General features: G+C 37.1%; 1 protein-coding gene across 4 annotated transcripts in view; it reads right to left on the reverse strand.

Annotated features, from left to right (window-relative positions):
- The window catches only part of MTA3 (metastasis associated 1 family member 3), a 149,434-nt gene that overhangs the window by 63,309 nt on the left and 71,900 nt on the right, over positions 1-14,225 (reverse strand). For all 4 annotated transcript variants that reach the window (XM_075412897.1, XM_075412900.1, XM_075412898.1 and 1 more), the window contains exons 8-10: positions 12,031-12,130; positions 6,783-6,971; positions 1,407-1,481 (exon numbers count right to left, since the gene is read on the reverse strand). In XM_075412897.1, coding sequence (XP_075269012.1) covers positions 1,407-1,481; positions 6,783-6,971; positions 12,031-12,130 — 364 coding nt within the window. The remainder of the gene's footprint in view (positions 1-1,406; positions 1,482-6,782; positions 6,972-12,030; positions 12,131-14,225) is intronic.

Below are 14,225 nucleotides of genomic sequence, written 5' to 3' on the forward strand. Positions count from 1 at the left end.
TGCAAAAGGATACATAAAGTCAATGCACCATCACACACCTGGATGACTGTAGCAACAGAACACGAGGCCCTACGGAACTTTAGAAAGGGAGTCTCAGCCTTTTGCCAACCACCCCAGAGCATGTATTTCAGAAAAATGTCACAGGAAACAAGATCAGTCTCTGAGCAACCTAAGAGTGTTGACAAAAGCCAACTTGCACTTCAGTTTATCCTTACTCCGTGGCTTTCAGTATCAATATTTTTTTTTATTTTTTTATTCTTCAGGATCATCCATTGCTCAATCCTTAAGAGCTGACAAAGAGCACAGCAAATCTCTGCTGGCAATACCTTTCTAGGATAAAGATTAACAGTGCAAAAAAAGTGTCAGAAGTTAACTGAATGGCAACACACCCAGAAAAACATGCCTTTACACACACCATATTGTTTTCCATTTGTATTATCCATAGAACTAAAAAGTCCCAGTGATAGTCCAAGACTATAATTAGGTGGTAAAAGTCTTCTCCCTTACTTTCCATACCCTAAAAAGATGATGTAGAAATGCTTTCAAATAAACCAGAACAATCTGAAGCAATCATCCTCCTGACACACTGTAACATCTGGAACAATTCCAAAGATCCATCTAACAATACAGCTGTAACCTTTACAGCATAAAAATTATTTTCAACATGCTGTACGTAACATCACCACTAGTCATGCAGCAAGTAAAGGAGCTAAAAACTTAAATCATAAATTAAAATGGAGTATTTTAAAATATTTTATGTTTCTAAATCAAAGAGTAAATATATAAAGACTGCAATACACAAAAAGCACCAACACTGAAATTTTGCCTAAACCTGCTTACAATATCCCAGTGTCAGTACCCAACATAATCTTACCAGGTTTTTGCTCCAGAGCAACCCAAACAATTGAACATTCAATCAGAAGGATGAACACATCCACTGTGTGCAATATGTGCTCAATTTTGTTTTTAAATCCTGGTACCACCAAAGTAATGTTTTATTGTGGAGTACCAATAAAAGGTTCGTAACACTAGCAGCCACTTTAACATAATGTCTTTTTCCGTTTCCTTCAGTCCCATGCACAGCTTTACAACCTAAAGCATTTGCTCTGCAGCCCATTTCTTTCTTATCCCATACTGCAGTAAGAACCAGGAATCATGTTGCTACAAGCCAGCACACAATATAAATGGCTTAAAGAGCCTTCACAGCTATGTGATGTACAGTAGGCATCAAAGGATTTGACAATGCACCCTGTGAACAGCACAAAACCACTGGTCTATAGCCTAAAATATTACCATAGGCCTGCCACCACATCTGTTTTCCAGAACACAAATGGATTTTTATGCTTTAACAAGTTCAGTTTCTTTAAGAATGTGGCAGACTGGTTCATGCCGAAATAGTAAATTACCTGCTGCACATATCTGTCAGTGGTTTTCCACATGTAATAATACTCAACGATGCTAGTCAGTGACTTCCAAGGGAGCTGAAAAACATTTGTTACAAATTACACCGGTTCCAAGAAACTGCAATGTCCACATCTTATTAAACACATGTTAAAATCAAGCATAGTTGATACACAAATACCAAAATGTGAATGTATTCAATACTTACATTAAAATCCACATGCAAATGCATACATATTACTACTGAGAATATACCACCTTTCCTTATAGTTAACAAGGATGCAGAATTACAACTATATTACACATCCAAATCCAAACATAATTTATTCTGTTTAAGCCATACGGTTAATCAAAATGATCAAAACAGAATCCAGATTTCCATCAGGAAATACAGAAGGTAGTACCTCTATTACAAAGTGTATCAGATGGAGAACATCATCAGGACTAAAATAAATCATCTTGACAGGGCTGTGTTCAAGTCTCATGATAATTTTACTCTTTAAAAATACAATGGTTACCGTACTTAATTCACAGGTTTTTCAAGTCCCATAACTACTCAGCCGCTCATACAACGCCATTAGTTTTGCATAAACCTTCACATACTCTCAACCATTAAACAAGAAACAAAAGGATACTAGGGGACAAATGCAACCTTGAGCAACAAGAGCGATACTGACAACACTTCACAGAAATCTCCGTGCAAACTCAGGACAACTGACAACGATGATTTTGGGTGCGCATGTTCATTGGCAAAATAAAAATGTATTAGCCTAAGTTTAGGGGAGAAAATTATGCATACAGCAGTCATTTTTAACTGCCACCAAATAATCTATTTAACTGTAAATTCTTTCCATAATTTACATTAGTAATTCTCTTACAAAATTCATGCAATTTTTCTTCATAACCTGTAAACATGCTCCTATTTTGTGCACGGTAATTTCTAGGGGCATGCATTAACGCTAATATTCTCTGTTTTCCAGAAATGAGGATGATTTTTAGGAAGTCCCAGAAAATGCAGGTGTGGAAACTTCTCTTTCCAACGTTACTCACTCCACTTTGGGGCTTTCTGCATGTTTAAGCCAAAATAATAGGTTCCTGAACCTTTAATAAAGTTCCTAAAACCACAGAGGAACACCATACCAAGCTGCCTCTCCCTGTATGCAGGAGTTTTTCCACGCTGCTTGCTCACAAACACTTAGAGCAACTGCGTCTGGCTCCCACCTCTTCCTTTCAGGAGTTGAGATTCAGGTCCAGACTCACCTGTGAATTCTTTCTCAGGCAGTGTACCACAGCGTGTAAATCCTTGACCATTTGCATTTAATTAAAAAGTAGCAGTGTAACAAATGCTTAAGCTGACATTCCAATAAATAACAACGCAATTTGGTTTACTAAAATCCTTTTACTTTCTCAGGTAAGTTATGCCTTAAGAGAAATCTGCCAAAGAGAAGACCATTGACAGGACCCTGTGTTTGGTGTGAGGTGACAGATGAGCCGCTTCTCAGTCTCTAGGTCCATATTCTTCCTGGCGTCCAGATGAAACACTGTCACCCCACCTACCTGCAATTGTCAACTAGTACATTTTAGCGTCTCCTTATTTATTTTCCTTCCTGAACACTTATTAACACAATCATGCTACAGATTACGTTTGACATTTTTCTGGAAAATGCTTTAATCTGTTTTAACTATGACTGTGACACTCAAATGACACTCAGTAGGCATCCACAATTAAAGAAAAATAATTAAGTCGCTTGGACTGGATAACCGTAATCCTTCTACACTTTGATTCACAACTTGGAAAACCTGTTTGACAGACTGAGTGTGACTATCCTGTATTCTGTTTACCTGTGCACCTAAAGGACAAAACACTGTAGAGGCACATGAATTTTCCAGAGGTTGCTCTCAATTGCCAGAGAAGCTGTGAACAGTCACGGAATAATATACTCTCACTACCCAATTTTATTAAGCACGAATTGAAAGAAGTAAAATGACCATCTGCGTGACATTTTTGTAGGAGAAAATAAGCAAATAGGTGTCAGTAGTACAAAAACTGGGATAGGGAATTCTCATTTTCTTTAGTTTCAGCAGAGTAAAAATGGACCACTCAAATCAGACGGTCACAAAAATCTTATGATTATAAAGTTATCTTAAAATGAACACGTTAACTTTAAGGCATGCTTCCACAACTTTCTGAAGCTGGAAAACAGTAGCTCCTGTTTTCTATTAATGGTTCAAGTCTGATTCCCAAGGCCTTTCCTGCCATATTTGAGACATAACAGTATACAAATTTGTGAAAACTGGTGATAATGAAAAACTAGGAATTAACAAGCGTAACAGCTGTCTCTTACCATTAGAAAAATCATTGTATTTGGAGAACATAAAATATTCAGTCTTCTCCTATTCTACTACCCTGGGACGTGAAGTAATTCAAGTAAATCAAGTAAATTCAATTAGCTTAAAAAATTTCGGATTAGGATTCACATGGGTTCAGCAGAACCTTAACAAATGAACTCCTATAACAGCTGATGAGTCAACAGCTGATGAAACTGATAATTCAAAGGCTAGACTGGTAATTCGATAACAAATGAGCTTCTGGCTATTTAAAAAAGGTAAACTCCTTTACTCCATTTAATTTAAAATAATTGTCTTGCTTACTAATATTTAATGTTTATAGCTTAATGCTTGAGCTGCACGTTGAATGTCAAATAGTGCCAGTTCTTACTAATTGCTGGAGGAGTAAATGAGCCTGCCCTTTACAGAACAATCCTGCTAAGGGCTGCAATTGCAGCTGCCATGCCTTGCAAATTCAGGACAATTCAGAGCAAGCAACTCTTTCGTCAGATGACGACTCCAGCACGTACCACATAACCCTTCTGCTTCAGCAGACTGTTACCGACCACTTTCTGCCATGAGACACGACAGTCTTGCCTGTGCTGTGGCACCACTGCGTGACTGCGCACGTTTAAGTTTAATCTCAGGCACCGTAGGATATAATTTTATCATTAGATCTTACATGGACACGCAAATAAGTCAGCACGTACACTACCAGTGCACTAGCCTCCTTGTCTGTGCTTTTACACCACACGTGAGAGTACTTACTTTTAATTGACTAGCTGCTGAAGAGAGGGATGATAATAGATAAATGTCTTCTCATGGATAACCACTGCTTAAGTACTACAGATCTACACCCACCTCACCTTGCAGAAACTTTTTATACATCCAGGATCTAAATCTTGAAGGACTATTTTAGATGATTATGTAAAACCAAATGTTTGTTTTTCAATCCCTATACCTTTAAAATGCTACACAGCCAGTGAGAACACCTAAATTTTACTCTAGAGACATTAGGATATCCCAAGATTATACAATGATTAACGTAATTTGAAAGCTTCCAAATTAGACAGATCAAGACTGTGTGCACTGTTACAAATACCATATAAATTGATACATAAAATAAATGCTCTTCTAATGACGTTTTAAAAATGACATACCACTTTTCCAAAGGTAAAAAAAAAAAAAAAACTGACAATGGTAGACAACATCCTTGTTCTAACTAAATTAGACTACAATTAGTGTCCCATATCTACTTCTGCTACACTCCGACTCATCGTTCATGTTCCCTCAGTAGGCTACGCAACCCTATCTCTAGATCTGTGTGTGTCTCTCTTTGGGAGGAGGGCAAGCGAAAATATCTGTGTTTTGGGAACGAAGATTCAATGAAAGAGGCAGAGTATCAGGAGTTTACCTGAGATAAAAATTGAACATTTTAAAGAGCTTCTCGTAGACTCACTCAAATATCTAGCATTTGAACATTACAAACTCATAAGCAATTTTGCAACACATTACTCCACTGTATCACTTTAATGTACGCACATCAACAGAATTATATGTAACATAACACAGAAATTATACAGAAAATAAACACATTACATAAATACCAGAGACGAGGCTTAGACATACCTGGTCACAAATTATGTTGGGACTCAACTTGTAAACAGTCAATAAAATCTGTAATACATGCTTTAGGCATTTTTAAAAGCTGAATACTATGTATTAGGAAACATTTAGTTAGAAGACATAGCTACTGAACTATTGTACAGTTACAGCTGAGAACCATTGGTCTGCATAAGAAATAATAAGGAACTGTAGTTCACTTGAAGATTTCAGTTCTAAAACTCCATAAAACATTCTTTTCCTCTCATTATCTTCTTGAACTTAACAGAGCTATTTCATCCATGATGCAATTTTCAACCTTATGCGATGAATGCAGTGAACATTTTCTCCCTTAGGAATCTCAAAACGAAGCATGCAGATATAATACACCTGTTAAAATGTCAGTTCTTCAGAAAAACAATAGCCTTCCCTTCCCACCTTCATTCAATTATCTGTTCCATTTCAGAATTGTGAAAGTGAAGAAAAGACAGCTTCGCTCAGTGCCAAGCCTCCTCCTGCTATCCCACACTCTATCTTGGAAGGACTTCTACATTTACCATACAGTACCATTTTCCCCTCACAAAGATTATTAATAAAACATCTGCAAAGAAAAAAAAAATCTGAGCTCTCAGAGTCAAGGAGAATGAGGAGTTGTGAAAATGTTTCAATCAACTTCAGTTTTAAATATACCTTTGGCTCATATCCTAACCTTTTCACAAAACCCAACCTGAACTTAGTACAACAGAGGAAATTTTTACCTTGAAAGAAAGAGGCTCTTCAAGAAACATGCAAAAAAATTTGCAGACAAATTACTAGCAATTACAGCTATTACACAATCAGTGTTAGAATCAATTTCTTTTAATTACTCGGCATTAGAATTGAACAAATTAAAAGCTTCGCTGCCCTATAGTCTGATACTTCAGCACCAAAACCAGCAGTAAGAACATATTGGAAAACATTTCCTTTACTTTTCAGAAGTGCCAAAATACCTAATATGTCAAAATAACTCCCTGCAGTGCACTTAAAAAGCTATCAGAATATAAATTTCTCTCTGCCAACCCTAGAAGGAAACCTCAGCTTTCCAAAAACACTCAGGGGAGTCAGCCATGTTGCTGCTAATGGATTTCACCAGAAATTGTGGAAAAGTTCTAAAAAGCTACTGGAACTTTTTCAGATGCTTGTAAAAATCCTTATCAAAACACAACAGCATGAGACATCCTACCTGGTACTAAACCATTATACAGATTATCTTCTGTCAACATCTTTCCAAAGAATGACACCGAACAAGAAAGCATATTGACTTGCATCCAGATAAAATGTATATGTATGTTAATTATGTATATCCTCTACACAGATTTTTCCTCTAGCTAATTGTCTAAACCTACAGAAAGCAGTTATGCCCACCCATGTGAAAACACAGTAACAGAAAAGCGTACTATTTTCATACTTACAAAGTCTTGTCGAATGTCATTGAAGTCCTTGCCATACTTTTCCAATGCCTCTTCAAATAAACTAGCTTCTGATGCTGACCACTCTTCCATTTCATCTCTGCACAAGACAGGCCCTCCAAGTGGCACTAGAACACTGATGGCACTGCTCAAATCATAGTTTTGTTTATGCAGTGTATCCATTGCATGAAACTAGCAAGAAGAAAGAGGGAATAAAAAAAAAACATTTCAAAAGGTCTATTTCATTTAATGCAAATTCAACATATTATTTTCTATAAGCCATGCAAGAAGCCTCAACTAATGCTAAATTTAGAATCTATCTTGATGTTATAGGTTTTTTGCTGTGGAACATGAGGAAAATAAATTGTTTATTACTTAATTTGGGAAAGGAAATGCCTTAATAAAATGTTTACTAAAAATGACATTACTTTATTAGTTCCTGCAAACTACTAGCAAACACTTCTAGAGAATCTTCAGTTGGTAGAATTGGTTCCAAGTAACCCAATGGAGACAGTGGCATATATTGACTGAGGGGCCATTTCCAATTAACATAAGTTTTAAAGAGTAGCTAAACAGCTGTCGAAACATCTATTTGCTCAATATGCTCATTGTTGGGGAAGTAAGTCACTTATTGTTTTCATCATCATCATACTGAAAAACAAGGGAGATTCTTATGCCTTGCTAAACTCTGTTGTCAGAGATGGGTAAATGAGGTTTCTTTGGTTACTTCACTTTCCTTTACAAAAACGGCAAACAGAAAATGAACAATTTACAGCATTTCACTTCAGAGGTAACACGTAGTGTTCACGTCGCTAACCAACTCTAAGGGGAATGTGAGAAGTAAGCAACTACATCACAAATCCACCTACAGAGAAAACAAGCAACATACAAGAAGCCTTTCTGACTCTGTCCCCAAAGACCCCATCACCACGATCTTAAATTGTTGTGCTGAAGGAGGTGTTAGAGGTATAAAGCACAATAATGTGTGTGACTGTGGAACATCAGTCTCCCACTTCCTTGTCCCACCACAGCAATGAGCCGTGTAGCATGCAACCTCTCACACAGCCCTATATTCATCTTACAAAAGGGAGCACCCGAAACCTTTCAACTGAGGAACACTCCCACGTTCTGTGTTAGGATAGCACTTGCAGAGCAATTCCAGTTGAGCTTCTGCATACAAATGTACCGCAAATAATAAATTCTCCTTATCTTTTGCCATTTTCTTTGAATGGCTAAAGTCCTTCTCCAGCTTTCAACATACCTCTTTCAAAGCTATTTTGAATGGCTAAAGTCCTTCTCCAGCTTTCAATATACCTCTTTCAAAGCTATCTACCACAACAATCTTGAACTGTTTCATCTGCAAGAAATAATGTCACTATTATCCTGCAATGTGTCATTTTACTTACAGTTCAAGTCAAACTTACCAGCCTTGAGAAAAAGCTACTGTTAAAATACAGTACTCTAATATGGAAATATGTAACATAATGTCTAAAATCCATAATCTTCAGATTAAAGAATGTAAAATGAAACCACTAGTTTATTGCTTATCATTCAGGCAACGAGTAAACCATGCCTGAAGACTGAACTCTTACAGTATGTGTGTTAGTGAGCTTTAAATCTTTGTTTAAATTGTAGCCCTTGTAGAAAAGCAGCACATACTGGGCATTTTCTGAGCAGCTGCTAAATCCAGATCTATTCAGTGATACCAACTTTCTTAAAAATGACAAGAGAAGTGAATAAATCTGGATCTTGCTCTTGCCTTATGTTCATTTTTCCACCTGTAATAAACATCTGATTCCATAAAGCTTTTTTTGATATTACTACAGAAAAGATTCATAATGAACTCTGCGGATAAGTACTGCCTTCACTGAGCTGTTCTGTGACAGACGACCACTAACAAGTTCCCACAATAACACTCTGCCTTCTGCAGGTTTATCAGCCCTCACCTGCAAACAAATTCCCATGCGTCAGTGAGGAAACTCTGCTAGCAAAAGCAAGAGCAGCCTGAATACATTACTAGAGCCCAAGACAAGAAGTCCTGGAGTATCTCCTTTTTATATGCTTTACCCAAGGATGAGAGGACTGCAAGAAACAACTACTGGGTAGCAGATACCTAAGGAGCAGGAGACTGGGAAGACCTGGTATTGCCTCTCTCAGATACGAGCTTGAAGAACAGAGGAAGAACAACCCTTCCCTAAGAACTCTTGCCCACAGCATACTGTCCAGCACAGACAAGGGGTCTCACCAGAGGAAAGGTATTAGCCATACAGATAGATAGAACTTCAAGTCCAAATTTAAGCTGGTGAAGGAAGAAACTATCCACCAAAAGCCAGGGAAGAGCAGCATGGAGCTGGGAAGAAAGGGCACGACAGGGCACACTGCAACAACAAGCTGTAACACAAAGTTCCCAGAACAGCAGCAAATTCAGTAGTCAGTTTAACTGTCAACTAGACTGAACTGCCTCCAACAAGGCACTCAAACTGGAAACAGAGTATTCAATCAAATTTTAAGCATGTTTATCTTAGGAGCCACATACATGGAAATCTAGTAAAACTAATTAAAAAGTTGTCATTCAAATTGCAAAGGAAAAACCAGTTCATACTTCTCATTTTGAAGAGACATCCAAAACCAGATTTACTTCCTTACAGTAAAGTAGCACAGGCTCTTCAAAACAAGCCCACCACAAGGAGCAAGTGATTCCATCAACCTGCTTCGCTTTAATGGCTCTCATTGTCAGTGTATGTACTATACATTGTTCAGGAATCTGAAAAAGGAAAATCTTCCCAGTTTCCTTCTCTTCTCAGAGATCGGTTTTCACTGTGAAATAAAACACTGTCTCTGAGAAGGCCTGAAATGCCACTTTCAGTTGGTTGGTTGTCTCACAAGTCTTTATCACTGTAAGAAAAGAGCATTTACTATCATGTAAGAAGGTAAACACAGCCTGTTTCATGTCTTTCAGTAGGATTTTCTATAAGCACTGGTAGTTTTCTGCCTTGTCTCATTACTTTCCCTTTTGTTTTCATAATAAGGAAGCCGTAAAGTAGCCTGTTGCTGTTAAGCTGCAAGACCTTCCTAACGTGTACATCTACTGTGAATTTACTCAAGTTTATAACCTACCCATTTGTTACTTTTTTTTTTTTTTTTAGTATCAGTCTGTTTACAGTCTTCTCTAATTGAAACAGCTAATTAGGATTACTGGAAAGCCACAGGTGTGGTGTACAGAAATCCCATTAATAACAATTCAGGTGCAAGGGTTATCTGCCTTGCACTAAGAATACAGCAGTATAATTTTCTTGGTGTTATGCACCTACACCTCTTCCAAAGCATAAATAAGATACACCACAAATTCTGCAAATGCCTGTACTAACTTTAACTGCTGCTCAAAATATGCTCCCAATTAACATGGGAATGTCTGAGAGAACAACTACTATAATGACAAATACATCCTTTCTTAACTTAGCAGGAAGTACATTGACAAAGAGCAAAAGAGAAGGGTTTTAAAAAGCTGAGGGAGTAGGAAAATGAGGACAGACACAATAATTAAACCTGGGGTGGCTCCTCTAGTGCCTCATTACAAGATATGCCTTTCATTAAGTGTAATGGAACTCAGTGGATCATTTGCAATGGAGAAACACTTACTTGGCACTCAAACGCTAAATGTAACTCTTTATTAGAAGCACTGCACATGTACTATCAAAAAAGATGAAATTGCTATAAGGATGAATCTATTCTCTTCATCACTGAATACAGTAAGAAGGATGTGTGATGTGTGGGACTGATTAGAAATTCTTAATCCAATGAAATCTTCAGAAAATGAAAAATGTTAAACTGAAGAACCATTTTGATTGAAAAAATAAAGCATTTTATGTGAACAGAATTCTTTTGGTAGAGTCACATCAGCAAGTGTGAAACAGAAAACTCATTTTGAGTATTACTGAAAATATTACATTTTGCCACTGCCTTTACTAGACTACCGTAGCCCCGACTTAACCAGTTTCCTGTGTACTGCCTTTGAGCACACAGCAGAAGTATAAGAACTTAATTTTCTTACAATACTAATTAATATATTTTATATGGACTATAAGGACTGTGCTACTGAATCAGACCAGTCACCCAACTAGCCAAGCATTCTGTCTCCGACAGCAGCACAAACGGATGCTACTTAGAGAAAATACGCAGGTGAGTCTAACCGTAGTCCGAGGTTAATGCCCATTTCATTCACCACCATCTACAAACTTTGGGAATTAGGAATTCTAGACGGTACACCTCTCCCTATTCTCCTCAGTACCCATTTATGGACCCTTGGTCCATAATTTTTCTGATCCCTTTTTTTAACCTGCTGCTATTGTCTGTTCGCACAAAATTTTGTGTAGCTAAATTCTAGGGGCTCTCTAGCCACTTGACAAGGCAGTAGTTTAACTATTTTGAACTGATCTGTTAGTTTCGTCAAGTGTCCTCTAGTTCAAATACTCAAGTATCTGACGAACAGCAGATCTACTGTAGCCTTAACTATCCTCTTCATGATTTTGTACACAAATACTTCAAATAATAAATAATTCCTGCTGATGTCTTTGGAAATTTAAGTCAAACTCAATTCTATGAAACAGTAAGATTTTTTGTTCTCACATAGTTTTCCTGGTACGCTTTCATTACCATAGCACATCTTGTCATCTTCGCTAATATGAATATGCAGAGACAAAACTTTGGTCTGTAACTGATGTATTTTTAACTTTCTCTAAAATATAGGGGTGCTTACATTACCATGAATACTTTAACAAACTAAGGAAACATCCTAATGATATCATAAGCAGAATGTTCTTCAAAAAGTTGCTTACAAAGTCAGATTGCTGATACGTTGTAAAATTTACTGACACACATCTATTAAGTACGAAACATTTAACAATTTCAATCACCTTTACTACCACATACTTTTAATTCCACTATTGATCAATTACACTGAATGAATCTCTATCCAATGTGTACTATCCACTCAGCTGTGCGAATTATGATATATGAAGATATTTTATTTAAATAGATTTCAGCTAAAGTCAAGTGATTTACAGTATGATTAAAAGGGAAGCACCAATATGCTTACAGCAAACACGCAGGATTATCTGCCGTATACACACGCACCTTGCATGCAGGTATCCAAAGGAAAACAGACACCCGGAGGACAAGGACTCTGGAGTAACAGATACTGTCGAATTCACAGATGCATAAGATGTTGTAGGGTTTTTAAGAAGCCACCTACCAGTGTGATGTCTCGGGAAGCAGCAGCTGCACTCATGTGTAAACTTGGTTGCCTGACAGAACTACTGCAGTCCAATGCTCGAGCAAACGTGCCAACCGCACTACAACAGAGAAACAGCAGACAGTAAATGCACAGAAAGATGTAACCTTTTTTTTTTTTTTAAAATATCAGACTATGTCCTACCTATAAAAGTCTCCTTTTAAGGGTAAGTCACATACTGTTAACTCTTTAAGATTTTGCTAACAAAGGGCAATTTGATAAGACAACTCACCAAACACTGCAGTAAAAATTGTGACCTTCTCCACCAAAAGTAACAATATACATACAAGAACAACAGCACGGAAACAAAAGATACTCAGAGAATTCTAATGTACCAGCCTTTTAATGTATCAATTTTTTATTAATTATGAAATCAAAGATCCTACTTATTTTAGTGTTTACAACTGTGACTATTATTTTTAAAATTAAAAAGCCACAACACTGTTTAACACGTTACAATACAATTAAAAAGGAGAGTTCACCATGTTCCTGTGAGGAAATTCATTTATTCGCTTCAGTAATGCATGTCTACTACTTCCACTAGTGAGGCAAAGAAAGCATGTTAGCTTAGTCCAAGGTACCTTCAAAATCGTATTTTTGTCACAGGCTTTAGAGTAATAATGAAATAAATGGATCTCTCAGCCTACTTAATAAAAGCATTCCAGACTTTCTGAAATGGACACATTTTACCTAAACTTTTACTTTCCCCCCCGCACACACACTTTTGTTGATGAAATGTACACGGCATTTATTATACTTACCGGAGCAAACAAAAATGAGGAACAGAGATGGCGAATTAGTGTGACAGTGACTGTTCTAAAAAATCAGACTTCTCTTGGAAGCACATGTATACATCATGCACAATGAAGGGAAAGGTGTGTGAAACAATTTGTTTGGGATCAGCATATCACACAGGAAACAAGCAAATATACAGCGATACATGAGAAAGATTATTAATTAACAGAAGTTGCTCCAATACCCTGAGTTGCATAACGACTCTTGAAGTGCACTGTGTCACTATAATATTGGAAAAAATTATTTGTTTCAGTTACAACTTGATATGAGTCCTTCTAAATTCAAAGACTCAATTACTCACCTAACATTTTTAATGCCAACTAAGCCTCTGGACTAAGGACTGGAGCCTCATTTAGCAATTACACTCCACACAAGCTGTAAGTGCAGAATTACACCAATAAGGAATGTCACCGACAGAGATCAACACACTGAAAGTGTCAACTTACTGTGTACTATAAAGCTGATATTCAACAATAAAATAATGTAGTGTGCATCAAGAGTTTAACTCACTAAGGTGTGTTATTGATCATGGAGAAACTGGTAATAACATGTTACTGCAATTTTATCTTGCATCTCAAAACATTTAATACTGAATACGTGTTTCAGTACTTGCTGCCAAAACCCATTAGACAGTTAAGCTTCAACAGCAGTGATTCACACACTCCAGATATTAACTGCTTAAATTTCTAAAGGCTGTGGAATAAATAAGTTCTATTCAAACACTGTTCCACAACCCTTGCTCCCTCTTTGCAGAGATGGCAAATACGCGACAAGAACACACACACATTCCACTTTCTTTTTTAATAAGTTTGGCAGTACATAGAACAGTATTTGTCCACAAATACATCCCGAGAATAAGGCTCTATTGTGAACACATTTCCTGATAGTCAGTTAAGCCTTTTAAACATGTTGGCATTGATAACGGTTGTAGCTAAACAGTCTTTCCTGTGATCCTTCTGTTGCTACTGTTCAAACCAGTAAAGCAGCACGCGGCATGACTGTATTTCCCTTCTGCTGTTACCTACTAGCTTCTTATCTTCCTTTTGCATAATTACCGCTATTTTCTTTTGACCATATGTCTAAAACCAAATCAGAGTATGCTACGAAAATTACAAAGAGTTCACAAGTCACTCCCTAGCACATCAGAGATTTTAGTCTGACTTCAAAGCCTAAGCATACATGAATTACACTGCCCACTATGTAAACTCAAAATTAAGACACAATATAAAGATAGTTTTATTTTGAATAAGTGATCAAGAGAAAGAATTGACGCACTAGTTGACATCGCTTCCAGTGCTGTACTGAGTAGGAGAGGACCACAACCGTCAGAGGAATGCTGCGTGGGAGCGTGGGGTATGTGA

This window comes from Opisthocomus hoazin, chromosome 2, assembly GCF_030867145.1.
Source record: "Opisthocomus hoazin isolate bOpiHoa1 chromosome 2, bOpiHoa1.hap1, whole genome shotgun sequence".
Lineage (NCBI taxonomy): Eukaryota > Metazoa > Chordata > Aves > Opisthocomiformes > Opisthocomidae > Opisthocomus > Opisthocomus hoazin.